The sequence below is a fragment of the Podarcis cretensis genome (assembly GCF_951804945.1).
Source record: "Podarcis cretensis genome assembly, chromosome: 13".
Classification (NCBI taxonomy): Eukaryota; Metazoa; Chordata; class Lepidosauria; order Squamata; family Lacertidae; genus Podarcis; species Podarcis cretensis.
Genome location: NC_137182.1, coordinates 38,438,010 through 38,465,821, shown reverse-complemented (window position 1 = coordinate 38,465,821; position 27,812 = coordinate 38,438,010). Strand labels below are relative to the sequence as shown.

Here is a 27,812-nt window from a genome sequence, read left to right as displayed (position 1 = left end):
GAAATAGTAATCCCACTGTTGTTTAAAAAAACAAAACAACCAACGTAAATCAACCAAGTCCTAAGAAACTTCACAATCATTTTGTTCGTCTTCTCATATATATGTGTGGTTTTTGTTGTTGTTTATATCTATCTATCTATATCTATCTATTTATATATTTATAATACATGTAAAAATTCTCCCTAGGATGCTGAATTGGGGGTGGGGGGTAGGTAGGGATGAGCAGAAGTGTAATCCATTTCTATTTTTACTTCTTGTTTCATTTTAAAAGTTCTTCTTCCCAATATCGAAAATAAGATTAAAAAAGGGGGATCTATCTATCTATCTATCTATCTATCTATCTATCTATCTATTAAATGGATGAGACAAACAAATAAAGTCAATAATGACTGGTTGAGTATCATTTCAATGGGTAAAGGGTGCCTGTGTAAATAGCAGGGACCCTCTCCTCCCCAGAGACCTCTTCATCTCAGGAAGAGCTATGGCTCAGTGTTAGAGATGGGCTGGAAACTGAAAAAAGACTTCAGCCATACATGTACTAGAAGGAGATTGAAGCAAAGCCTAGTGGATTAGAAATACTTCTAAAAGCCACCAGGGGGCAGTCGGTCCTTTTGGATTTTAAAACACCTTCCCCGCCCTTAAAAAAAAATATTCTGGCACTGTGTTTTGGCACAAACTTTTTTGTCAGCCCTTAATTAAGCTGCAGTGAAGGAGAAGAGAGGGTTCCCTTATACCCGCTGAGGAACAAAACACCCTCTTGATCCACACTGCAGCCCCAAATTTGGCACAGTACGCTGTGGAAGCCATCTTGTAAGAGGCTTACGAGTGGAGGAGCCAGGGTCTTCAAAACATATACACGCACACGGACGTCCCTTTCAGATTCTGAATCTGGCTGCCCATTAGAGATCTTAACCAAGTAGGCAAGGAAAACTACCCTCCTTCCTCAAGCACCTCTGAGACACAACAGCATCCCCTCTTCTCCATCCCAATGTGGGGTGGGGAAAAGTAGTCCATCTAGGTTATCCTTGAGGTGCCTGTTTTGAAAGGACAATGGTGTTTGGTTTAAGTGTCTCTTAAGCTGTAGGAATGGCTGATCCCTGTCACTTCATTCATGAAAGCCCCCTGGTGAACATACTCCTCCGCTACTTTGCCCTCCCCCAAGGTGTGAGGTGTGAATTTGGGTTCTATTGGCGGGTTAGAAAAAAGGAAAGCAATGCGAGTTCATGGATGGATGAGGGAAGGGAGGGAGGGGAGGAAATGCATGGATGGATTGTTTTCTCGCTTTGCAACTTTCTGACTCTCCCAACCTACTCTCTGAGCTGTGTCTTCTCTTCATCTTTCCTCCTCCCTATGCCCCCTCCTCCCTTAACTCCATCCCTACACTGGCGTTGTCTTCCTGTTGAGCGTGTTGGTGTTGGAGGAGGTGTCTTTGCCCAGGGTGCCAGTCGCCCCCGCTACACCAGGCCCAGTCACTGTGACGGTGACACCAGGGTCCTTGGGGAAGGTGTTGTGCAGCTGCAAGAACCCACCGCCACTGCCAGTTGCGCCCGACGCAGCCGCGCCCGTCGTTGCCGTTTCGCTGGCACCGCCGTAGAGCGAGCTGACGTTGGCTTTGGAAGGGTCCCTCGATAGTGTGTACATGGAGATGTCAGTGGAAGGGAAGCCTTTGAGGCCCACTGGCGAGGTTTCTCGAGACTGCGATGGCTCGGTGGAGCGGGAGCTGGAGCGTGACCGGCGGCGGTATCGGAAACGGTAGCTGGGCAGGCGCAAGATGGCCGACGACGAGGAAGATGGGTTTTTCAGTAGCTCCGTGCGGCTCTTGCAATGGGCTTCCCGGTTCTTCTCGATGTATATGTTGACGGCCAGGACTCCAATCATCTCGGCCAGGATGAAGGAAAGGCCACCAAAATAAAAGGACCAGCCGTAGGAGTAGTAGCTCTTCTTCTCGTCGTCGCGTTTTGTGCCAGGGTCTCCGGCATTGGCTGAGATGTAGACGATGACACCGATGATGTTACTGAGGCCTGAGGAGTTGTGGAAATAAAGAACAGTGAAATGAGGGAGGCTGTGGGGTGGGCAGGTAGAGAAGGCAGATGACTAACTGCATATGGATATGGGTTAGAGAAAGATGAAAGCAGGAGGGGAAATGGTGGCAGTGAATGGATACGTCAGGAGTTGTCAAGGCTCGAACTGGGAGCTCCTGGCTCCGTACACAGCTGCCCTATATGTTGAGATGCTGAGACACTGTAGCTGCACTGCCCTAAATCCGCCTCTGGTAGGATAAGCAGGAAGAGAAAGGAAAGATGAGGGAATGGGTAAGAAGGTTGAGGTAAATAGTTGTGAAGTTGTAGAGGCATGCATGAAATGATAAAGGAAGGGTGATAGATTGGCAGAGAAATAAGCTGTGTACACATATCCAGCTTAAAACACAGCTAGGTTGTTCTTTTCGCCAATTCAAATTGAAACTGGTTTGAGGGGGGGAATGCACTGAAATGCAGCATTTCATAAGAAATGGAAGAATTGATACAGATTGTGGCTTACATCATGTGTATACCTCTTCCCAAAGCAGTGTTGGGAACACCTGGATGCAAAGCAAATGGGAGTGTATACACAGCTATAGACTGGGGGATAAAGTTTTTGGTGGATCTCTGTCTGTCTGTCTGTCTGTCTGTCTGTCTGTCTGTCTGTCTCTCTCTCTCTCTCTGTTGTGTGTGTGAACTGACCACTGAATAGACACACACATGGAACTACACTAGAGAACCAGAGAGGGATTGTTTACCCCCACTCACCTGCAGCAACAAATAGGATGCCGGCACCTAGGATGATGTTGCGCTTGGACTTGTAGACCCGGCTGGCAGCCACGCAGAACCCTCCCAGCAATAGCAAGATTGCACTTAGAATGGGGAAGATGCTTGAAGCTCGTACCACACCTGTGGGGAGGGGAAGGTAGGTTGGAGGAGATTACAATGCAGGAAATAGAAGAAGAAGAGTTTGGATTTGATATCCCGCCTTTCACTCCCCTTCAGGAGTCTCAAAGCGGCTAACAGTCTCCTTTCCCTTCCTCCCCCACAACAAACACTCTGTGAGGTGAGTGGGGCTGAGAGACTTCAGAGAAGTGTGACTGGCCCAAGGTCACCCAGCAGCTGCATGTGGAGGAGCGGGGACGCGAACCCAGATCCCCAGATTACGTGACTACCGCTCTTAATCACTACACCACACTGGCTCTCGATATATGTATAAATATATATAAATAATATATGTCTGAGAGCAGAGCTCTCTCCACAGACAGAACTAGTCTCTCAGGGTGTGTTCTGAACCAGCCTTCCTCATCCTGACATGCTGGTTTTCTATGCATACAGGATTTCTTCAGAAAAAATCTAGAGGGAAAGAAGTATTTGATGGTGCAGTCTGTACCTTCACTCTGAAATGGTGGAATCCAGCAAGGTCAACGCTACAAGATTCTGCCGATAGTTTGTTTTACATAAGTAATGCCTAAATCAATCCACAGCCTCTCTAGAGCCAACTTCATTTACCTGCCTGGTTTTATTGGTTGTAACCCAGCACTGATGACTTGTGGCTACTGAGCTATGACACACCCTGTGTGCCTGTGTGTGGGCTGGAGAAGCTGTTGGAAACTGATGTGGGAAATGTTTCCTGTCGAAAGGTTAAAGATGCTGTTCATATTAATTATCTCCCCCACAACACGTTGAAAGGAGAGGTTGAAATTTTTGTAATTCACCTTGGACCAGTGCCTTGCCACAGTAATGGACTGGATGAGAGCCAGTAAACTGAAGCTCAATCCGGAAAAGACAAAGGCACTGTTAGTGGGTGGCTTCCTAGACTGGATGGATGGGAGACTGCCTGACCTTGAGGGGGTTACATTCCCTTTTAAGGAGCAAATATGTAGCTTTGGGGTGCTCCTGGATCCATTACTGTCATTGCCAGGTGGCCTTGGTGGTGTGGAGTGCCTTTGTCTGGTGGCCCGATTACGCCCCTGTCTGGACAGTGGTAGACTAACTTCTGTGGCCTACGCTCTGGTAACCTCTAGGTTGGATTACGGCAGTGTTATACAAAGGGCTGCCTCTGAAGGTGGTTTGGAAACTTCAGCTAGTGCAAAATTCAGCAACCAGGTTGCTCACCAGAACAGGACAATTTGAACATATAACGCTGATCTTGGATCGGCCGCACTTGCTGACAGTTTTTGGGTCCATTCTTCAGGACCTCAATACCTGAAGGACCACCTCTCCTCATACCAACACTGACCCGGACTCTGCACCTGTCATCCAAGGCCCTCCTCTATGTCCTCCCTCCCCAAAATGTTTGGAGGGTGGCAACATGAGAAAGGGCCTTTTCTGTGGTGGCTCTCCATCTGTGGAATGCTCTCCCCAGAGAGGCTCACCTGGCACCACCATTACATGTTTTTAGGCATCAGGCAAAAACATTTATTTTTACCCAGGCCTCTGGCCATTTAAAATCTATTCCCTGTTAAATAGGGGGGGGGGCTGTTATTATAATTGTTTTATTATTACGCTATGTATTGTGTTGTTATTATTATGCTGCATAAATTATGTTCTTAATGTTGTACACCACCCTGGGATCTTTGGATAAAGGGTGGTATATAACTTGAATATAAATAAATAGGCTTGAGCCACCTCTTAGAGTTGCACATAGAACACTTGACTGTCCAATCACATTCCCTGAATCCATTCCCCACACTTCTTCCCTCCTGGCGTTCCCTTAGCATGTGGCCATTTTTAATAAATCATCCTGTCCCACAAAGAAAAGCAACAATCAAACCCCACTGGAACCAGACCTTGCAAGGATCTTAAATGAGGAAATAACAGAACAAGAAATAGAGGGTGCCATTCAAAATATGAAATTGGGAAAATCACCAGGACCAGATGGCCTGACGGCCAAATACTACAAAATGCTGAAAGAATGGCTGATACAACCATTGAAGGAAGTTTGCAATGAAATTTTGAAGGGGAAAAAGGCACCTGAATCGTGGAAAGAGGCTTTCATCTCACTTATACCGAAAACAGAGACTGAGAAGAACCAGGTTAAAAACTACCGCCCTATATCTTTACTCAATGTGGATTATAAAATTTTTGCAGACATTTTGGCAAAAAGATTGAAAAGAGTTTTGGCAGAAGAGATTCATAAGGACCAAACAGGCTTTCTCCCAGGTAGACATATGTCAGACAATGTGAGAAACATTATAGATATTTTGGAGCTGCTGGACGTTGACATCAACAGGAAAGCAGTTTTGATTTTTGTGGACGCGGAGAAAGCCTTTGACAACATTTGTTGGACTTTTATGAAAAAGAATCTCCAAGGGATGGGGGTAGGCCAAGGTTTTGAAAACGGTATAGGTGCAATATATTCTCAACAAAAGGCCAAATTAATTGTAAATAATGTGGTAACAGAAGAAATACCTATAGAAAAAGGTACACGACAGGGTTGCCCAATATCCCCTTTGCTTTTTATATCAGTCCTGGAGGTTTTGTTAAACATGATCAGAAAGGACCAGTCGGTCAAAGGAGTTCAGGTCGGAGTTAGACATTATAAATTAAGAGCATTCGCAGATGATCTAGTATTGACTTTGCAACAGCCAGACACTAGTACTAAAAGAGTATTAGAACTAATTGAAATATTTGGTCGAGTAGCAGGTTTTAAATTGAATAGACAAAAAACGAAAGTGTTGGAAAAAAATTTAACAATGGAAGAAAGAGAGAGTTTTCAGAATGAAACAGGCTTGGAAATAACTAAAAGGGTAAAATACCTGGGGGTAAACTTAACATCTAAGAATGTGAATTTATTTAAGGATAATTATGAAAAATGTTGGTCAGAAGTTAAAAAGGATCTGGAAATATGGTCAAGGTTGAAACTTTCCTTGTTAGGCCGAATCGCTACTATTAAGATGAATGTATTGCCTAGAATGTTGTTTTTATTCCAGACGTTGCAGATTGTGGACAAGATAGAATGTTTCAAGAAGTGGCAGAAAGACATATCAAAATTTGTCTGGCAGGGCAAAAAGCCCAGAATTAAATTTAAGATTTTAACTGACGCAAAGGATAGAGGGGGGTTTGCCCTGCCGGACTTAAGACTTTATTATGAATCAGCAGCTTTCTGCTGGTTGAAACACTGGCTACTTCTTGAGAACACTGACATCTTGGATCTGGAAGGATATGACAATAGTTTTGGTTGGCATGCATACTTATGGTATGACAAGGTAAAGGTGTATAAAAGCTTTAAAAACCATATTGTAAGGAAAGCATTGTATAACGTTTGGATTAGATACAAAGATTTGTTGGAAAGTAAAACCCCTAGGTGGGTGTCACCAATGGAAGCTAGGGAAGTAAAAAAGCTTAATATGGATTCTAAATGGCCAAAATATCATGAGATTTTAGAATACGATGGTGAAAGGGTGAAACTTCAGAGTTATGAGAAACTAAAGCCTAAGGTTCGAGATTGGTTGCATTACCATCAGATAAATGAGACGTTTAAACAGGACAGGAAAATAGGATTTCAGAAAGAGAAGTCAAAATTAGAAACAGAATTGTTGGAACCCAATACTAAGAACTTATCAAAAATGTATAACTTGCTGTTAAAATGGAATACACAGGATGAAACGGTGAAATCAGCCATGATTAAATGGGCACAAGATATCGGTCATGATATTATGTTTGCTGACTGGGAACAGTTATGGACCACCGGTATTAAATTTACTGCATGTAATGCCTTAAAAGAAAATATTATGAAAATGATCTACCGGTGGTACATGACCCCAGTCAAGCTTGCAAAAATTTATCATTTGCCTAATAATAAGTGTTGGAAATGTAATGAGACTGAAGGCACTTTCTACCACCTTTGGTGGACCTGCCCAAAGGTTAAAGCTTTCTGGGAAATGATCTATAATGAAATTAAGAAGGTCCTTAAGTGGACTTTTCCTAAGAAACCAGAGGCTTTCCTCTTGGGCATGGTGGGCCAAGTGGTGTTAAGGAAGGATAGGACTTTCTTTATGTATGCCACTACAGCAGCAAGAATTCTACTGGCAAAGTATTGGAAGACGCAAGAACTACCTACTCTGGAAGAATGGCAAACAAAGGTGATTGACTTTATGGGACTGGCCGAGATGACGGGCAGAATCCGGGACCAGGGGAAAGAGACAGTGGAAGAAGACTGGAAGAACTTCAAAATATATCTTAAAAATAATTGCAAAATTGAGGAATGTTAGGATGTCAGGGGGTAAGAAGTAAAGAATTGCAGCAGTAAACAAAAAAAAAAAACTTAAGAAATTTTTACGAAAGGGAACTAAGACAATGGACTTAAGGGTTGCTAAAGAATTATTAAACAAGGATGCAGGGATGGGGAGGTATGGGGAAGTCAAAGAAAGAAGGGTATGAACCGATGAGCATGAAGTTATACTGTTTTACATTGTTCTTTATTACATGTGTGGAAAATTAATAAAAATTATTATAAAAAAAAAAAAAAAGGAACCAGACCTTGCATACCTGCCAACATTTCACGAGTGAAAATGTAAAGGGCACGCTTGTAACACTCTAATTCTCATAGAAAGATTTACCTCCTCAGCACTCTGAGCCCCTTTATTATATGTTGATGAAGGCTCTCCTCCACCTCCTGTGTTCTGCATTTATTTTAAAGTCAGAGCTCTTAAACTGCAGCAGGCGAAGGGGCAGGCTGTGCACTACATGGTGCCTTAGTGGTCATGCACAGACATTTATATGTTTGCAGATACTCTAGTTGTTCTTATTTGCCATAGGTCATCCCTGATTTTTTGTTTTGTTTTGTACTCAACCCTCACAAATCACAATCTTTTCTTTCCTTCCGTCCTTTTTCTTTATTTTCCTTTTGGGCCTCTTGGGGATGTCTTGTGGGTTTCTGAGAGTGTGAGAACTGTCAGCCTTTGGAATTCTGCTCTCTTCCTGGAATCTCTAGAGGTTTCATGTCAGAGTGAACAGTGACTACATCTTGTTGCTTTTCAATGCATGTGCATGCATGCAAGGGTACAATGCAGTGTGCAGCCAGCTGTTCCACACACTGCAGCTGCTGAGGTATATTTTGAAAGGTTGGTAACTTATTGTTATGAAAATTATTATTATTTTTCATATAGGTTTATTCCGTTTCAATTGTTTGTACATCACATACTTCTAAAAAAATCCCTAGCTTTAACCAAGTGAGCAAGCAGTCTCCCAGCTATTAAATCTGTGTTAAGGGGCAGGCAAGTAAATGATTAAAGTAAGCAAGTCAATGACCAGTGCTTTCAGCAATGTTGTAATGGGAGGGAGGGTGGCTCAGACAGCTATCCTTGGTATGAGAGCTGGGGTGTAATAAGCATGTCCCTATTTTTGTCTGTGAAAATTGTTGGGAGAGTATGTGCTTGCGTGCTAGAGACAAAATGTATCTTACCCCTCACACAGATATTTAAATGTCATGGGGGCCTCAGGAGGGAGACAAACCTTGATGAACAACAATATTAGTATATTTCACACATACGTTAGGCATCCTCAAAAGCTAGATCAGTCATTTAGGGCCCCACTCAGCAGAATTAGTGGGGAATCCCAAACACAGAAGGGCTGGCTTACCACATTGGCCTGGTTCACACATAATGCTAAGCTGCAGTCTATTTAACTGTTTTATTAAACCATGGCTTAGCATTATGTTTAAACAGTGTCACAGTGACTGAACAATGTGGGGGCTTTTGGGCCATGGTTTCACTGGTGGAGGAAGGCGGGTGCGGGAGGTGCGGTGCGCACCGTATGTAAGCCGCGAGGGCAGTTGACATCGCCGCGCCAACCCCACCCCACGCTCGCTGTGTGGGCGGCGCCCCTGGACGCTCACCGCGCAGACGGCTAGCAACACCCTTCCAGACGCTCACCGCACAGGCGGCTAGCGCCCCCCCCATGCTCGCCGGGCGGACGGCTAGCCCCGCCCCTGTGCTGCTCTGGGTGCCGGGGCAGCTAGCATCACCCCTGCACAGTTTGTAGCCATGGTTTGTGGTTGGTATACAAAGCCTTCTTTGTTTTTACTGTGACACTTTTCCATGGTTTGTTGGGCCGCTGCACTCCAGATGCTCACCAAACTACCAGGCCAGGGTAATTGGAAAACAAACCAAATTTGGGGGGGGGGGACAAGCCATGGTTTGTTTGACCATCTTTGGGACAAATTGTGGATAACTCATGGTTTGTTAAACGAGCCACAGCTTAGTCTTATGTGAACCAGGTCACTGCGAAGTAATACACCTACAGAGAGAGGGAGGGCATAAGTCCAAAATCTAAAATTACCTAACCGCGCCACTGGAATAGGGGCAGCAGTTTAACAGCGATAAGGTCCAGAAAAAAGAAGGTACTGCCTCTGATTAAGAGAGACAGGGAGCAGCATATGATAATTTTTTTCAGAGTAGAAGAGTAGATTTACTTATGCGCAAGTGACTCCATCCTAACTCGTGTCAAATCAGAATGGATTTTCAGAGGGACAACCAAGAGAACTCTCTTGCCGCCAGGGCTAATGTCAGTTCCAAAATGTGAACTTCTGTGTCTCAGCTGTTACAGGCATTGGAAAGGAGGAAGGCTAATCTGTCTTGCGTTGTTTTTGGTTTAAAGGGGAATTTGAAATGGCTGCTCCTTTTTCCCTTTGAAAAATATCAGGGTATTATTTTAAAATATGTATTATTTATTTATTTTAAATCATCTGTAGGCACAGGCCTGATGGAGCTGTTTAAGCAAAAGGTGAGGACTTCTGAGAAGAAGGAACTCTTAAGAGCACCTGCCAGAAAAGATTGTCATTCATAAATTCTTGGCTAATCTTTAATTGAAAAGATGAGAGTAAAAAGTAGTAAAACTATTAAGATGACATTGGCTTGCAGATAGAGAAGTGCCTCTGAAATTGTTTTGGTCATGAAGAACACCCATGTTGGGCAACAAGGATTTGCCTTTGAGCACCCAATCCTAGAAGTGCACATGGGGTATTTGTACCCATCACTGGCCTGAAGGCTCCTTCTCCCCCACCTCCCTCTCACCACTGCAAGAGACTTGCTGTCCAGGTTAGTGTTTAGGGGCGACATTATTCTGGACAAATATCTGCACCAATTTTTGTCATCCCCAAAAGTGTACCATAAGTGTGTTGTTTGAATCAAAGCTTTCATGAACTGAACTAGCCTTGCTAGCTGGCTTTTGGTCAGAGGAGGTGAGATACAGGAGGTCTCTGAATAAGATCTTCCATATGTGTTTTCTTGTTGTTGTTATTATTATTGTTGTGGTGGTGGTTATTAAATTTATTACCTGCCCTTCATCAGCAAGTCCCATGGTGGGTTACAACAATATAGAATTCAGAATTAAAAACAGGTAAAACAGAATACAAGAATAGGATGGGCCTTGAAAACATACACCTCAGGTATCAAAGGCACTATTTGGTGTCAAAGGTACAATTTGGATTAGGACCTGAGGTCAGTTTTGTGTCTCCAGCAGTGGCCAATGAGATGCCCCTGGACATCTCATCTGGATGGAGGCTGTAACCTGCTTTGGGATGGAACAACCCCCCGCCCCCTGGCTGATGCCACTGCCCCTGCCTGAAAAATAAAATTCACAGCCTGAGAGTACTCCTAGATCCAGTTGGACGTCTGTCACCAGAAACTCTTTTCACCTGTTTGGCTGGTTTGCAAGCTGTGTCCCTACTGAGAGGAGGTGGATCTGGCCTCAGTTTCCCATGCACTAGTTACATACAGACTGGCCTGTTCCATTGTTCTCTACAGGAGAACAATGCAGCTTGGAATTGGTATAAAACCCAGTTGCCAGGATGCTTGGTAGGAGCAATGCAGCTGAATCATATGCAACTTATACGACCTCAAACGCAGTAGTTTCCAATCAGTGTTCAAGGATCAGTTTAAAGTGCTGATTAATAGCTTGGTCTCAGAACATTTAGGGCCTTAAAGATTATCTTTATATTTTCCCATATGAACCTGTCTAGGCTTAGATCAGCCAGGGAGACTTTGCTCGCTGGCACACCATTAGCAAAGATTTGATTGGTGGGCACCACGGACAAAGCCTTCTCAGCAGCAGCACCACTGTTGTGGCATTCTCTCACAGGGAAGGTCTAACAAGCTCCTTCCCTTCCCACTTTTAGACAGTGCTTGAATATGATTGACAGCACTGCGTTTTGCTGGTTTTGAATGCTCCCATGTTTTTCTATTTTTGTGCTCTACTTGATTTCTAATATTGTATGATATTGTTGTTATAATTATTTTTCTTTGAATATAAGTCACTTTGGAAAGTTGGTTTGGCAAAAGGGGTATAAATTAATTAAATAAAAATAAATAGATGGATAAATAAACAGAAACAAGGAGATAACTATCTAATGCTCCAAGCGCCTGGTAATCCGAGCTGTATTGCTTCTGAATATGGAGGATGCAGTTAGCTGTCATGGTTAATACCATTCCCCCATGAATGTCTAATCCTTTTACATGAATGACCTCCTGAGGGCTAATGTTACTTATATGCAAGCACACAGGCATTTCTCTCTCTCTCTCTCTCTCTCTCTCTCTCTCTCTCTCTCTCTCTCTCTCATCTCCTTCTGACCAGGCAGTTTGCATTTAAATTTACCTACATATGTGAATCAAGGCAGCACCCCGCCCTTTCCTTTAGAAAGTTCCATGAAAAAATGTAAATGATATTCAGGGCAGGGAGGAATACTTTCTTTTTTGCAGTTGCTTTTGCAAATTCCAGGCAATTAAATCACTGCAGAGCCCTAATTTGGCTGGAGCCTCTACCCCAGAGAGTAGGCAGCGTAGTGATGATTCCAGCCCTGGATTTGGTATTTACCTGGCGGGGGTGGGGTGGGGGGGTGCAAGAAGCCACTCAGCAGAACTGATGGGGAATCCTTGGCGTTTCTGACACAGCTGCGTCTACCCTGCCACTGCCTCTTTATAACTTGTCAGTAATCCCCAGCATGAAGAAACGATGAGTGAACTCCTTCTCTGCAACATGGCAGACTCAAAGGAATCCATAGCACTGAAAGGCAACTCCCTTTTGCAATGCAGTAACCCCCCCTCCCAGAAACCACAATATTTGATGCACCACCCCCCTTTTGATACGTAGGAGTTGCTGTCCATCTCCAGCTAAATCTTGAGGGCGGCTTCTGGATCTCGGCCTCAGCAACCTCTGACACTGAGATTCAGTGGTATTCAAACTCTGTTTCCCCTGGTAACGGAGAACAGTAGAGACACATTACTGCCAAGGCCAAGGCAGGGGAATGAATAAGCCCCCTATTTATACGTACGTAGGAGGTATTCTGCGCTGTCGTGATCGTAGTCTGTGTCCTCTGGAAAATGGTTGATTTTCACGCACACCCCTCGCTTTAGCCCTAGAGCAGAGGGAGACAGAGATGACCAGCATTCAAAGCAGTTCTGTGAACGTGGCTTGAGCTCAGAGCAGCGTTTTTTGATGCATCTCCTGGTAATTGGCTCCAACTTTGTTGGATTTTCCGTGACACACAATGTTCCCTACCAAATCCCAAGCTCTTACAAAATCTCAGCGCAGTCTGCCAAGCCCCATTTCTCAAGGCAGGCCCGGCCACTATAAAGCGCTACCTCATAGGAACATAAGAAACTGCCTTCTACTGAGTCAGACAACAAATCCATCTAGCTCGGTATTGTATATGCTGGTCAGGGTTTCAGACCAAAGTTTTTCTTAGTCCTATTTGGAGATGCCAGGAATTGAACCCAGGACTTTCTGAGTGTAAGGCCAATGCACCACTGAGATATTGCCCTTCCCAAGAAGCCACCTAGAGCACCTAGGAGCACTGGGGACCTTCTTCAGGTCTAGAGTGATAGGTTACCATAGTCACCAACATTGCTCTGGTAGTCCCCCAATAAGCTGAGTTACGACTGGCTAGTTGTAAGACCTATACCAGGCTTCCTCAACCTCGGCCGTCCAGATGTTTTGGCCTACAACTCCCATGATCCCTAGCTAGCAGCACCAGTGGTCAGGGATGATGGGAATCGTGGTCTCAAAACATCCGGAGGGCCGAGGTTGAGGAAGCCTGACCTATATGGTGGTTGCCAGCTCATTCGGGAGAGGTTTCTAAACTTTAAGGCACAGTGCGAGTCTCCACTTCATTCTCGAGATGTGGTGATGGTCAGTGTCTTGGGTGGATTTAAGAAGGGATGCATACTTTCACAGGTGACAGTTCTATCAATGGCTATCCAGCCACAATGACTAAATAAAATAGTCATATTTATGTGTGCCATTCACTAAAGGTAGGGAGGGTTATTATCTTTGCGTTCTGCTTTTGGGGTTTTCTGAGCTGTCTGCTTGGTTGCTATGGGAAGCAGGATGCTGGATTAAATGGTTCTGTGGTCCATCAGGACCCTTCTGGTGTCAGCCTTCACCAGACCTGGTGGTCTCCATATGTTTTGGACCATTGACCCTGCCTGTTCTCCTTTCTATACCAGGCCTTGTTGTCCTGTGCTGCTGAGGCATTCAGTCAGATAGAAACAGGCCTATCACTATGATATCACATTTAAATGGCACTGAATTTAGTGCTATGTTTCTCTTAACAATCTCACAGTGCCCATTCCCCATGGAAAAGGCAAAAGCAGGCAGCATGGTTGCACCAGCAGGAGTTTGGATGTTTGTCTCTTTTTAATTTAATTTTTAAAATTCTTGTGCTTTAGTGCAAAAAAAGAAAAGCAAAAAAGGAATGAACATAAAAAAAAACCATCCCAGAAAAAGGTGAATGACAGCCTGTTTAAAAAGTAATGAGGGAAGGAAGGCACTGCATTGCAAGTAGGGATAAAATAAAAAATTCAATTTTGTTTCTGTTTTGCCGAGAAACTACCCAGTGAACCAAAAGACAATTACTCTTTGAAATGTACATTTCTCTGAATTTTGCAATGCTGTTCCACATAATATGCACAAAAAAACATATATAGCAAACAAAAAAATCATTATATTAGGGGGAAATAGCTTGTACAAATATGTGTATTAGACAAAAATGCATAAAAATAAGTATTTTAGGAGAAATGTGCAAAATGAAGCTGACAATTTTTTCCCCATGAGGAGTAAAAATATATTCAGGTTGATGCAGAAACTGAATTTAAGACTGTAAAAATGAGAAACAGAGAGAACCCTAATTGGACAGTTTCATCCATCCTTAGCTGCTGGCCATGTAATGATGGAAGCGTAGGAAGCCAATGCAGGCAAAAATCTTGCTAATGAGCAGCTTGATGAGGAAAAGGACGGGGGCTGAAATTAGTCCCCCTCTCTGGCGCTGATAATCTGCATCGTTCTAACCTTTCTGAAAAGTCTCTGGAATTCAGGTACAAGTGGTAGGTAGTGACAGTGTAATGAAGGAATGCAGAGGCAAGTCATGCAGAGTTGAGGGGCTTCACCAACTCTGTCATCATGTGCATCACAGATTGTAGGCCATGCCAGGTGGGTCCCAAGTGGATCTGGTGAGCTGGAAGGGACCCTGAGGATAATCTAGTCCAGGCATAGGCAAACTCGGCCCTCCAGATATTTTTTAGGACTACAACTCCCATCATCCTTGACCACTGGTCCTGTTAGGTAGGGTTGATGGGAGCTGTAGTCTCAAAACATCTGGAGGGCTGAGTTTGCCTATGCCTGATCTATGCCTGCATATTCAATGCCGGAATATGCAGTTATCCCATATGGGGATTGAACCTGCAACCTCAGTATATCAACACCATGCTCTAATCCACTGAGCTATCAGTGATTCTGTTTAGGGTCAGAGATATCACCACAAGCCATGACTCTATAAAACCAGAGCACCAACAAGGGATTTCTTCTCAGTACGAACAGGGCTTCAGAGGCTTATTTAGGGCCACAGCAGGAGAGGGAAACAGCTAGTGTGGAAGGACCCTAATTTTGCTCTGTGGGGTATAGCAGCATGAGCAGGAGGAAGAGGGCAAGGTGCGCAAGCACCTGCAGACCTCTGAGCGTTTAAAGGCTTTCTTTTTCTTGGCGAGAACCTGGGATCTTTGACTGCGCCTTGTGTGGGCAACATGGCAGCCTGTTTACTGTTATGTGGGTAGAGTGAGGAATTCTAGAGCAAGGAGAGAGCTTCATAACAGCAACAATATGTACTTGATCGCTGTTGGTGTCCTGCCCACTGTGACAGGCAGGATTGTGGTGGGTTTATAGACTTAAAGGGCCACATGGGGGAGGAGAAATGGGGCAGGGTTTTGCCCTCACTGCTGCTGTATCTCCAAGAACACTGCTTAGGTTTTCTTTTGTAAGATTGCATGCTTTCCCAGTTACACTCCAAATTAGGTACTAACCCTGCTCCCTGCCCCCTGGTGACCCCACCCATTAAGAATCAAGCCTACTCCGCGCTCTATTGCTCCATTGTGTATTCTGTTCTTTGGGCACAAGTGTGGCTGAATGGTGGGACAGTGGAATGCAATGTCGGTGACTGGCTTTTAGAATATATCTGTATAGACAGATTCTTTCATTGCTGTTCCAGCTGCCTTCCTCTCATCCTGTCTCATCAACTGAATCTCTCAGTCAACAGCTGCTAGGCCATACTATCGGATATTGGGTTGCTGCCAAGCTTGCAGCTTAAGTTTGGAATTGTCACCCTTTGTTTCCATTGTGTTTTACAGAGAATCCAGATATTATTGCCAGCTTGTTGCATTCTGGTGTTTTCTTCAGAACCGATTTGTATTATTTGCATTCATTTATGCAATAAAACTGCTGCGTCAGCCTGTCTGGTGTGGAGCAGGAAACCATTAAACTTTTCTGAGCTACTGTGCCTTTAGTTAGAAGTCTCTGTCTTGTGGCTTCTGCCTCTTAATTGCTTCCCATTCAGCATGGCTGGTGAATTGCCCTGTAATCAGCCAGATTCTATTCCCTGTAAATGCTGGGGGAGGCGGGGGTTGATTACTGGTATCCTCTCATATTTTCTTCCTCTTTTCTTATTGTGAAATAACTTTATTTTACAATACGGAAGACAAAATAATGAGGGAAATTAGTAATCAAACCCTCCCACCCCACAGGGTAGGAACTCACTAATTAAGAGCAATTAAGAGGATTCATAGTTAATACTGCTGACACATTACATAGGAAGCAATTAGAGGTAGAAGCTGCAAGGAGAATTATAGAATCGTAGAAGAGTTGGAAGGTACCCTTAGGGTCATCTAGTCCAACCCCCTGCGATGCAGGAAGCTTCCAAGTAAAGTTGCAGGGGGTGTCTGCTGAATCAAGCTTACATAACATTTTGCAACAATCTTAGCCATGAGCAGAACCACCACCTGAATTTTCTTTCATGCTAAGTGGGGGAAAGCAGTGCCTCAGCAGTACTAAACCGCCCTTGTGTGTAGATGCCCTTCATTTTTAATCATTACTGAACTACAAAGATTTATGCCTTAGGACCCAGGCCCAATACTTTTCTCGTGAGTTCTTTCCACTAGTTTCATTTCCTCTTCTTCCAGCCTTTTCTCAGGCTAGATGAATCGTACACTAAGGGCTTCTCCCTTGTCGCATCTTTGTTATTATTTGCTCCAGCTTGGTGTAAAAAGGTAAAGGTAAAGGTACCCCTGCCCGTACGGGCCAGTCTTGACAGACTCTGGGGTTGTGCGCCCATCTCACTCAAGAGGCCGGGGGCCAGCGCTGTCCGGAGACACTTCCGGGTCACGTGGCCAGCGTGACATCGCTGCTCTGGCCAGAGCCAGAGCCAGAGCCGCACACGGAAACGCCGTTTACCTTCCCGCTGGTAAGCGGTCCCTATTTATCTACTTGCACCCGGAGGTGCTTTCGAACTGCTAGGTTGGCAGGCGCTGGGACCGAGCAGCGGGAGCGCACCCCGCCGCAGGGATTCGAACCGCCGACCTTTCGATCGGCAAGCCCTAGGCGCTGAGGCTTTAACCCACAGCGCCACCTGCGTCTTTTCACTAGTTTCATTTCCTCTTCTTCCAGCCTTTTCTCAGGCTAGATGAATCGTACACTAAGGGCTTCTCCCTTGTCGCATCTTTGTTATTATTTGCTCCAGCTTGGTGTACTGTCCTACAATTCTCCTGTCTCCCTCTCCTTATTTTCCAGTGTTTTCCCCCTAAACTTGCTTTGCAGAGAGGGTGTTAAGGTTCCTGGCCAGTGGCCACCCCTGAAACCTATCCCAGAACTTTATTGAATGGATTAACAACGTTTGGACTGCGCCCCTCACCTTCTAAGCAGCATATCCTCCAGAGGCCTGAATGGGTGAGCCCTCCAGGATCTTTCTTGTCTTTCTGGGGGGTTTCCTCAGTAGATATGTTGGTGGTATTGCAGATGAAGGCACGGGCATACAGCCAGTAATCTGTGCCAATGGCGATGATCATGAGGCCAAAGGCTGCAAAGGCCCCCACAGTGGTGAGCAGAATCTGGACACCTTTCTCACACCAGACCATCCTCTCCTCATTCCAGCGTTTAAGTGACTCCAGCTTGGCGGCAAGAAAGAAAACTGGGAGTGGTGAAGAAAAATAGTGGCAGTGATGCTTTCAAGGAAGCAGGTGATGAGTGCCTTGTCTATTGTGGTCGGCTTCCTCTTCCAGTGGGCAGAATCTAAAAGCACAAGAGCTTTTGGAAAATGGCACCAGGGGAATATTGTCTTTCACCAAGTTCAGTGTGTAGAAGAAACCGGGATATAATATGGGCTGGGAAGGTTGTCCTACAACTGTTGCAAAACCCTAGGGAACCCTGTGAAGAACACAACCAGAGCTCCTTCTGAATTGCTTCTTACTATTAGATTCTCTTGGAAGTGCTCTCTTCAGATATTCTGTAGAATATCTAGTTGGACTTCAATATAAGTTTCCAGAGAAGGTGCGATAATTTTTGGAGAATAGCTGGGAATTTTATGGATGGTTTCTGAGGAAATTCTGGAGATCTGTCAGGCCAGTTCCCTCTGGAGGCCACAGTCAGAAGATGAAGGATTGGGTAGCAGTTGGAAATAGCCAGGGGAGGATAACTGAAGAGTTTCTGGGTCACTGTTGTGCAAATCCTGAAGAGCAGGTAGAAAAACCTCTGGGAGGCTTCATCTAGATTGCATCTAGATGCCTATTGGTGGAGTACTGGAAGGCTACTATGGAATATCTAGGTACCTACTGGAGATTTTCTGCAAGCTTGCAAGAGCCTTTCTGGAGGTGTACTAAATTACAACTGGAGAGCTACTAGAGATTTCTGGGGGGAAATCTGGATTGCCTCTAGCTGCTGCTGCTGCTTCTTCTTCTTCTTCTTCTTCTTCTTCTTCTTCTTCTTCTTCTTCTTCTTCTTCTTCTTCTTCTTCTTCTTCTTCGACTTTCAAATATATTTTGTGGTAAAATTCTGTTTCTTCTTAATATGCAGCTTCAGCAAGTTTCAGGGAAGCCTAGAAATGTTTCCTGTTTCTTTATGCCAAGTTTACTTGACTTCCTTTTTTAAAATGTGCTTGTCCTCTGTTTCTTCCTTTCGGGTTCCTCTGAGTTTGGGAGACTTTGAGTTTCAGCTTCTGCTCTTCAGTTTGAGGCACACGTCGGTTTATGTGGATCGCTTGATCTCTCTGACTCAACTTGACATGGAGCCAACTAGCTGTGTGACTTAATGATTTCTGGGCAAAGGGGAGGAAATGAAGAGAGACAGAAAAAAAGAAGAAATTGAGTAAAGACATGCAGTGGGGGAAAGTTTTTAGCCCAATCCCTGATACCTTGATGTTCACTGCAGGTATTCTGGTCCTCAGATAAACTATTTATTTATTTATTTATTTATTTATTTATTTTAGAAATTATTATTCATTAAATAAATCAATAGTGCACTCCTATCCTTATCGCTAGTGGACTTGGTGGTTTACAATAACAAAACCAGCAACAACTGCAGAAGCAGGAGAAATTGAGTGTAAAAATAATGTAGGCACCTGTAAACAGTAAAAGGCAATGAAAAGGGCCTCAGCCATTAGTCAAAGCTATTAAAGGCATTTGATAACAAGACATTATTAATTTAAACAACACAGTTTAAAAGTTTGATGAGGTGGTGCTTAAAATGATTCAAAACCGAATTTCCCAGCTTTGTGTCCTTCTTTCACAAACATGTACTTTCCCTCAGCACCATAGGCTAGTTGCCCTCTGATGGGTTCTTCTCAGACTTGTATTTTACTTTCTTTCAAGATTAAAATAGCTTTGCGGTCATCCAGGGGTGGAGGAAGGGGGGCGGTGGGGGCGGTACGCCCTGGGTGTCACCACTGAGGGGGGTGACAAAATGCTGGGCGGCACTCACCGCGGGGCCTGCAGTGTGCCTGAGCCACACGTCTCTCCTGGGAGTGACGCGGTGACTTGGGTGCCCGCAGGCTCCATACTGCCCCACACAGTCCTCCCGCTGCCTCCCCCTCAGCTGTAGGGTGGCTGAGTGGGAGGAGGCAGGCAGACTCCTCGGAGGCTTCACAGAGCGTCCTACCCCAGCTCACCCTGCCTCGTGCGCGGCTGGCCCCACCCCTGGGCGTGCAGGGCATGCATGCTGCCCCGGGTGCCCAATCGGCTTGTTCCACTGCTGCAGTCATCCCCATAATCAGGATTTTTCTGTGCCTCGTATAGAATCTTCTGTGAAAGGAAGATGGACTTACAGTCCCTATCACCCTGGCTGCGTAGGCACATGCATGTAAAGCACACGCACACCAAGAATAGTGTGAACTGCAAGTTACCCCTCACAGAGCTATAATTCCCAGCACCCTCAAGAAAGTACAGTTCCTAGGATTGTATGCAGATGGGGGCATGTGCTTTAACTGTGTGGTATATTCACAGCCCATATCTAATTTGGCCCATAGAGAGCAGGTGAAGAGGCAAACTTCCTTCTGGGTGGTTCCATATCTCAGAGGGGGATTTTTAGGGGAGCGTGATCAGTTCGCCTGCGCTTGGTGCCAGGCCAAGAGGGGGCCGCAGGGTCCCCTGTGACAGTGACTTACAACAGAAGGCAAGAGGCTGGGGAGGCACTGAATTTTGGCGTTGCACAAGACGTTGCTGAAATTTGAAAGCCCAAACTCCGCCACAGGATTTCTAATTGCAAATTGGCGTGTGTGTGTGTGTGTCACATGAATAACTGCTTCCCTCATACTGCATATACATCTGTTTGTGGGAAACATGCCCACAGCTACACTGATTTTTATGGGGATATATGCAGATTAGTTTGAGAGATGGTTTAAACATGCAAACTCCTTTTCAGGCTTTAAGCCAAGAAACATAAAGCAACACTAAAAGGGTGCTTCTCTATCTAGCATGTGCATAATGAAGATCCTTCACCACTGAATACGCAGGACTACCAATTAGAGTCCTTTCTATCAATTGCAGGTTGGCCAATTGCAAGGGAACATAATTATATTTTTCCAGCTATGTTTATGCAGTGCATACCCAAGCCACTATTTGTCAACGGAATAAAACGAAAAAATATATTTCTTCACTTGCTGGGTGACCAGACACAAGAGACTGCCTCTGATCATGTGCCGAATTCGCAACCATTGAATTGTCATAGCAAGCCCCTATGAATCAGAAGGGGCAGGGATTGGATTTCAGAGAAGAGGTCTGTGGCTTCTGCAGAAATTTAAGCTTATTTTAACTTTAAGTACTTAGTACATGTCTACACCACAGGTGTGAACTGGTTTCACAGTCATTCCGTTTCTGCAAGCCTGGATCTTAGGAGTCTGCGAGATCTCAAACAGAATACTCTGCCCTGTCGCCAAACTAAAATTCCTTTGGGGGAAGCCATGAATGCTAAGCAGGTATAGAATTGATACAAATTTGAAGTGGACCCGTATACTTGTTAGTTTTGCATGAAGATTGCTGTTCCACTGTGCCTCATCAACACATTGCACCCTTCGAGACTATTGCTGTTTTCGGGAGGGATTCAGTCAACATACTGACCAATTCAGGTTGCAGCATGAAAGATGACTTGGTGCTCCTGTGAAACAAACCTGCTTCCCCCAAAACCACTTTTTTTTTGCAATAAAGAAAATGTCTGCACTGGAAAGTGTGGGATAACATTTGCTTGATGCAATGACATCTAACCTCTATGCAGACAAACCAGAATGAATGCTCAATAAATAGCAAATGTCATCTGACGTCCCCATCAACTTTGTGCAAATAGATCAAGATCTGGAAGCGACTATTGTGTGAGGATACACCATGCAGGTTTTAAACAAAACTTGGCTTATTTTCTTAATTCCTTTACAGCAGAGCACCCAGACTTTCTCTTTCATCTTTCCTTCTTTCTTCGGTTTATTCCCACACCCGCCTCCATACCCTCAGTATCCTGGAGGGCCCAGTTAACAAAGTTTAGGGGGATGACTAAAAAGCAGTTATTGGCGAAAACTTGCGCACTGGGTGGTAAGTGATCATCTGGCTCCACCTGTAATGATACAGAAGGTATCGGCAAATTTGCAAATAGGCCACACATTTATGAAGCTGAAGTACTAAACAGTTGAGATCTAAGGTCTTGCAAGCCAACTGTACAGAAGTGGCCTAAGACTACACACTATATATGTAAAGCATATTCTTCTCCTACAAAGAATCCTGGGAACTATAATTTGCTATGGGTGCTAGGGATTGTAGCTCTGTGAGGTTCCCAGGATTATTTGGGGGGGAAGCGTGTGCTTTAACTGTATGGAATTCAGAATTTACCAAAAGAGAAGAGTGATCCCAAGCATAGAATATGAGGCATCTTGTTTTAGCTTTTGCACAGATTTAGTAACGTTGCCAACCAAACAGAAAAGGGGAAAGCAATATATTCCACCCTTGTATACCTTGCAGTTCTTACTTTGGATTCTTCCTCGGACAAGCCCAAATCTCCAGCCATGCCAACCACTGTGGAGTTTTGCCCAGACCCATCAAAATTTCACAAGTAGCAATGGGAACACATTTAAATCTGAAATGCCTTGAGCAGTGCTATTTTTCCAGGGGGGTGAGTACGCAGGGATATGCATACCCCTAAACATTTTGTGAATCTAAGTTTGGCCTCATTGAGGGGCAGTATTTCAATATGAGTAGGAAAATGAGAAGACACCTAAATATTTTTTTTAGAAAAAAAAAAGCAGTGGCCTTTGTATATTTTAATGGCAGACAGAAAAGTGAAGAGAGAGCCTTCCCCCAGGATGTGTACACATCATACCTTATCAGTATTGTTATATATTTATTTATATCCCAACTTTCCCCCTCAAGGTGGCTTACAGATAAAATAAAAGCAGCTAAAAACATGGGGGGGGGGTTTTAAAAAAACAATTATATTTGCACACCATCCTTATCTCTGAGCAGTGTGAGATTCCAGGGGTTCCAAGTGCTTACCCAGGGTTCAAACTTCTTGGAGTGAGGGACAGCTGAGACTGCAGTGTCTTTAGGATATGTTATTTCTTTATCCTACTACAGAACTGCAATTCCCAGCACCCACTGCAAACTACAGTTCCTAGGGTTCTTTTGTGAAGGTGGGAATGCGTTTTGTATATGATTTAAAGGTATGCTGTGTATACAGTGCCAGACAAATGCTGAGTTTAGCCAACCTAGTTTTTCATTTGAATTACACATGTGCAAGATTCAAGCACCAAAATACAGTGTCACTTATCAAATCAGCGCCCAGGTGTGTTTTTCTTTGCTTTGCCTCCTATAAATACTAATTTTGGCTGGCAGAGACTAAACTTAATATTGGGGTCATTTTGTACCTGGTTTGACAGCCTTATTGATTTGCTGGGTATTCCTTTCCATTGCAGAGAATCCTGGATTCTTATTCTCCAGATTTCCCACATCTACATCTCTTTATCACACCCTGTCTCTCACCCAGTCCCAAAATATTCCGCCCCCATCCCAGACATTCAGAAGACTGCAAGATACAGTTCCCAAGTAAAGATGGATGATAAAACAGCACCAGGGAAACAGACTGATTGGGAATGTGAGCTTCAGTGTTCTCTACCCCAGTAGCAGTCAGGTGTACATGGTTAGAAATTAACTACTGTACAGTAGAATAAAAGGGGTGCAGGTGGCGCTGTGGGTTAAACCACAGAGCCTAGGATTTGCCGATCAGAAGGTCGGTGGTTCGAATCCCCGCGACGGGGTAAGCTCCCGTTGCTCGGTCCCTGCTCCTGCCAACCTAGCAGTTCGAAAGCACGTCAAAGTGCAAGTAGATAAATAGGTACCGCTCTGGCGGGAAGGTAAACGGCGTTTCCGTGTGCTGCTCTGGTTCACCAGAAGCGGCTTAGTCATGCTGGCCACATGACCCGGAGGTTATACGCCGGCTCTCTTGGACAATAAAGCGAGATGAGCGCCACAACCCCAGAGTCGGTCACGACTGGACCTAATGGTCAGGGGTCCCTTTACCTTTACTTACAGTAGAATAAGAATAATAAAAGAGAATAATAAACAGACAAACAAACAAACAAACAACAACAATAAACTGGTTACACAATCCTACGCATGTCTGCTTAGAAGTAAGCCCCATTGAATTCACTGGGACATGATGCTTCCAGACAACCTGTTTATTGAGCATTCATCCCGATTTGTCCACAGGGAGACAGATGTTGGCTACTTAATGAGCATTCATTCATATTTTTTGGGGGGTGGAATGGAGTTGGATGACGAGTCAAAGCAAAGGTTATCTCACCTTTTGCACTGTATTTCCCGACCACCTTCCTTATTGCAAAAAGCCCAATCTTTGGGGAAGGGGCTTTGTTGCACAAGATTTCGCAACCAGCAATAATTGTGCTACCTGAATTTGCCGGTACATGGTTGAATCCCACCTGGAAATAGGGATAAGTCTGGAAGCGCCTTTATTTTCAAGTAAGTGAAATTGGATCCTGGTCTTATATAAGAACCTAAGGTGGGCCTGCTGAATCAGGCCAGTGGCTCATCTTGTCCAGCATCCTGTTCTCACAGCGGCTGACCAGATGGGAAACCTGCAAGCTGGACTCAAGCGTAACCACAACTCTGCCTACCTGTGATTCCTAGCAACTGGTATTCAGAGGCAGCAGGCCTCTGGCAGAGGTGATGGGACATGGCTGTCGGAGCTTGAAAGCCTCTTTTGCTCTCTGTGCCTTTCCTAAAAATTCTGGAAGCCTTGACTGCCTCCACTAGCCAATATTTTCTGAAAACTACACCAAGCTCGCTGCAGCCCTGATGGAGAGAACCCAGGCGTCCTCCTGACTCGAAGGACCTTTCCTGCTGTTTGAGTCTATGGTTCTCTGCTGCACAACTGCTGAATCCAAAGAGTGGTAGCTTATAGCCCCCAAGCCAGCAGTGCCTATTCTCTTGCTAGAGTGCCCTTGATGGGTGGGAAGCAATCTATCCTAACAGTATCCATGGATACCATTTATAAAATATTGGTGAGAGCTTTAACTCCACCCCCCCCCCCCCGCCACTAGCTGCCTTGAGGCCTAGAGAATAGTGGAGATGCAGATAAGATAGGCAATGCCATCTTCAGTGACCTTGGAGCCAAATTTGTAAAATAAGGAGTGTGCTTTACCATGGTAGATAACTGAAATATGGAAAGGCTTCAGGAATGGTCTGGTTAATTTTTCACAGCTATGATAGCTGGCTGGGTAAATAGATCTTTTCTTTTTTCTTTCCTTTTCCAGATTGTGCTGAATATTGATACCTGCACTGTTTCTGGTGAGTTTTTACTTATAACTAGTGTGTTCAAGATGCTTTTTCTTTGCCATCTTTTGTCTCACTTGCCTGATAGCATCTGCTTGACACTATATGACCTGACCGATATGGTCAAACCCATCTGAATTTCCGTGTTTTTTTGGGGGGGGGGGGGAGGAGTTGCTTTTGTTCAGTTCTTTCAGCTGTCTCATCATGCGACTCATTCAGCCATTTTGTTTGCTAGGTAAGAACTTTGCTTGGGAAAGATAAAGAAAAATAAAGAAAGAAAAATTTACATCTGGTTTAGAGAGCCTTGGACGCAGGAGAAATTTGATGGGCAGATGGCTCATTTGGGGATGAATGAATGAATGAATGAATGAGTATATGTCTGGGTGTAGGTAGTTAGGTGAATGAATAGATGGAGGAGGGAAAGTGAGGTAGGTCGACTGGCTGGTGAGGGTTTATGAATGGATGGAGTGTAGGTTTTGGAATGGCTAGATAGACACAGGGAGATGAATGGATACTACCAGGAGAGACACTAGGGGTGCTAATGGAAAGAGGGCTAGAATGTTTTAATTCATAGGATGTTATGTTTAAAGATCAACTGGTTAACTAGTAGATGGGTTGGTAGAATATGTTTATGGTGAAAGATGGTTGAGTTAAGAGTTGAACAAGATAGAGAAAGACTTGACCTTATTATCCTAATAGGAGCCTAAGTCACATCCATCAGTTTTCTGTATCCTTTTCATTGATGGAGGTTTCTCTTGTACCATCTGCCCAGCCATCATTAATAATAATAATAATAATAATAATAGCAGTAGTATGGTAATATATAATCTGCTTTACTTGGGCTGCTTACAATGGCCCCATATCCCCATATAATACAGCGGAATCATAGTAAAGCACAATATCGGAGTAAAACAAATACTGTAACTACAACGGGAATTGAGAAACTGAACAAGGGTTTCAAAACAACCACCCCCAAGACCTCTGATAAGCAAATGCAACACACTTCTCCTTATTCAAGGCGATGCTCTAAACGCCTTTCTCAGTCAAAAGGTCTTGCACATGACCTCCCCCCCCCAGCTCTTCTCTGTTTCTTCCTGCCCAGAGTCAACTGTATCAGCAGGTTCAAAATCTCTAGTCAAAAGCCACTTCCAACTGCCACTTTGAAGACTATGCAAGCTCAGAAATGCTGAGGACTGAGACCCATATTATACAGCTGGTTCTGAATCCAAGGCCCTCTAGACTGGACAATCAAGCACCCAGATAGACTCTAGAAGTACTGGTAGGTAGGTTTCTTTACCTGCTAGGTGCGGCTCCCCTCTCACATAGGACCCTGGAGACTCCCCCCCACCCCCGCCATCTTAACCTAATGTAAATCTGTATAACCCTTTCTTTCCAAGAGAAGCCAGGAGTTCTGCCTTTCGGCATTGGAGCACTCCCTGTTGTAAGCCACAGGACTTGACTTCCTTTATGCAGAACCCAGGAATCCCAGGAAGGAAAGCCAGCAAGGGCTCCCCACGCCCCACTATCAAAACCCTTCTCCTTCTTTTACAGGGACTTTGATGCTTTGCATTTTCGGAGGTTGTCCATCCCCCCCTCCTCCCAAAATATTCTGGTGATTCTTCTAACAAGAAAATCTCTCTTGTCAGTGGCAAATGGCCAGATGGGAGATGGATCTGAACCCTGGAAAGCCAAATTGGCATTTTGTTGGAGTGTGCGTAGCCCCCCTTTTGCAGAATAAGGCCTTAACCTTTGCAGCCAAACTCTTGGAAAGGTGGACTGCGGTGATGATACCTTTCCCCCCCCATCTTCTTATTAAAGGCATGGCTGGTTCGAAGCCTCAGTGCAAAATGCCGGGAAGAGCTGGCACCTGAGTGGCAGCGCCATGCACAGTTCAACCTAACACTGACATGGGCATATCTTCCTTTGCTTGATTTCCTCCAAGCCCTCCCTGCTGAATTCCCCATTCATTCAACAGCTGCTCCCAATCGGCAGTTCTTTTCACTAAGGCCAAAAAACCCCCCAGCATCGCTGGAAATTTCAACCAGCCTCCCCTCGTCCGCCCCCCCCCCCCAATATTCTCAAGCCATGCTGCCATTCCCAACATGTGTATGTTTTTTTCCTTGTCTCCCAAAACAGGGGGAAGGGGGGGGAGTGTAAGAAAATAAAAGAGGGGGGAAATGCAATGCAAAAACCTGGCTGGTATACAATTCAAACCCACCTTCAATGTCTTATTTCCCCCTCTTGCACATGCAAGCCTGTGTGTGCAAGCAGTAAACGTGGAGGGAAATTCACCAAAAGAAAGAAATCCACAGGAGAGGGACACAGAAGTATGGTGCCAAGGGAAATTTATTCCAGTAGATCTGTTGCATATATGCTTTAGCAAAGGCAGTCCGGAGGTGGACATCACCTGAAGCGAAGAGGGAAAAGGCAGTGCCTGGGAGGACCAGAAATTCATTCTAGCAACTGGGGAGTTGTGGATTTATTCCTTGGTGCATGAGAGAGAATCATGACACAGTTGTAAAATCCTTCTCTTGTAAATCACAGGCATATTCCACCACCACCACCCCCAGCTCCTGAATGTCTTGCACGTATATCTTTTGCAGAACAAGGGGGGAATATTGAGAGAGAGAGAGACAGACAGACAGACAGACAAGAGAGAGAGAGAGAGAGAGAGAGAGAGAGAGAGAGAGAGAGAGCTAGCAGGCTTACCTTGCAAAAAAAAGGGGGGTCTGTTTTCCAAAGGTGTCACACGCTGGGGGTGGTGAGAGACGGCTTCTCTTTTTGTCCCCCCACCTAGCAGTGGGTTGTTGGTGGCACCAGCCAGAGAAGATTCTGCGAAATGGCGTTTTATATCGAGGGGTATTTTGCTGTATAGGAGAGAGATGCTAGCATGCTGTTATTATGTCATTGGGAGAAACCATTGGACGAAGGAAAAAAAGAAGCAGCAAGCGAAAGAGGCTGGTTAAAGGAACGGAGAGGCATATGGGGTTGGGATGTGTGTATGTAGGGGAGGGGAGGATGGGGGGGCTGTGTGATGCCAGAGCGTTGTTAGGCATTGTGTGTGTGTGTGAGTGTTTCTGCATTGGGCCGCCACGCATACCAGAATGGATTGCTTACTGTGTGTTGTGTGGATGGATCACTACAGCATTGTTGTGAGCTGCAGTGTTTGTGTGTGTGTGTGATGAGCAAACAGTGGGACTTGGGGTGGTGTCAC

General features: G+C 44.8%; 1 protein-coding gene and 1 long non-coding RNA gene across 3 annotated transcripts in view; one reads left to right on the top strand and one right to left on the bottom strand.

Moving 5' to 3' along the window:
- Nucleotides 1–27,812, top strand: part of LOC307201807 — an 80,506-nt gene that overhangs the window by 37,226 nt on the left and 15,468 nt on the right. For both annotated transcript variants that reach the window (XR_013832761.1, XR_013832762.1), the window contains exon 3: nucleotides 24,580–24,613. This is a non-coding gene — a long non-coding RNA (uncharacterized lncRNA). The remainder of the gene's footprint in view (nucleotides 1–24,579; nucleotides 24,614–27,812) is intronic.
- CACNG8 (calcium voltage-gated channel auxiliary subunit gamma 8) lies at nucleotides 338–27,812 on the bottom strand. Its single transcript, XM_079951227.1, has 5 exons — nucleotides 27,308–27,812; nucleotides 17,194–18,591; nucleotides 12,292–12,375; nucleotides 2,787–2,927; nucleotides 338–2,021 (listed from the first exon to the last, which is right to left on the bottom strand). The coding sequence occupies exons 2-5, from the start codon at nucleotides 17,414–17,416 to the stop codon at nucleotides 1,378–1,380; spliced, it is 1,092 nt and encodes a 363-aa protein (XP_079807353.1). The 5' UTR covers nucleotides 17,417–18,591; nucleotides 27,308–27,812; the 3' UTR covers nucleotides 338–1,377.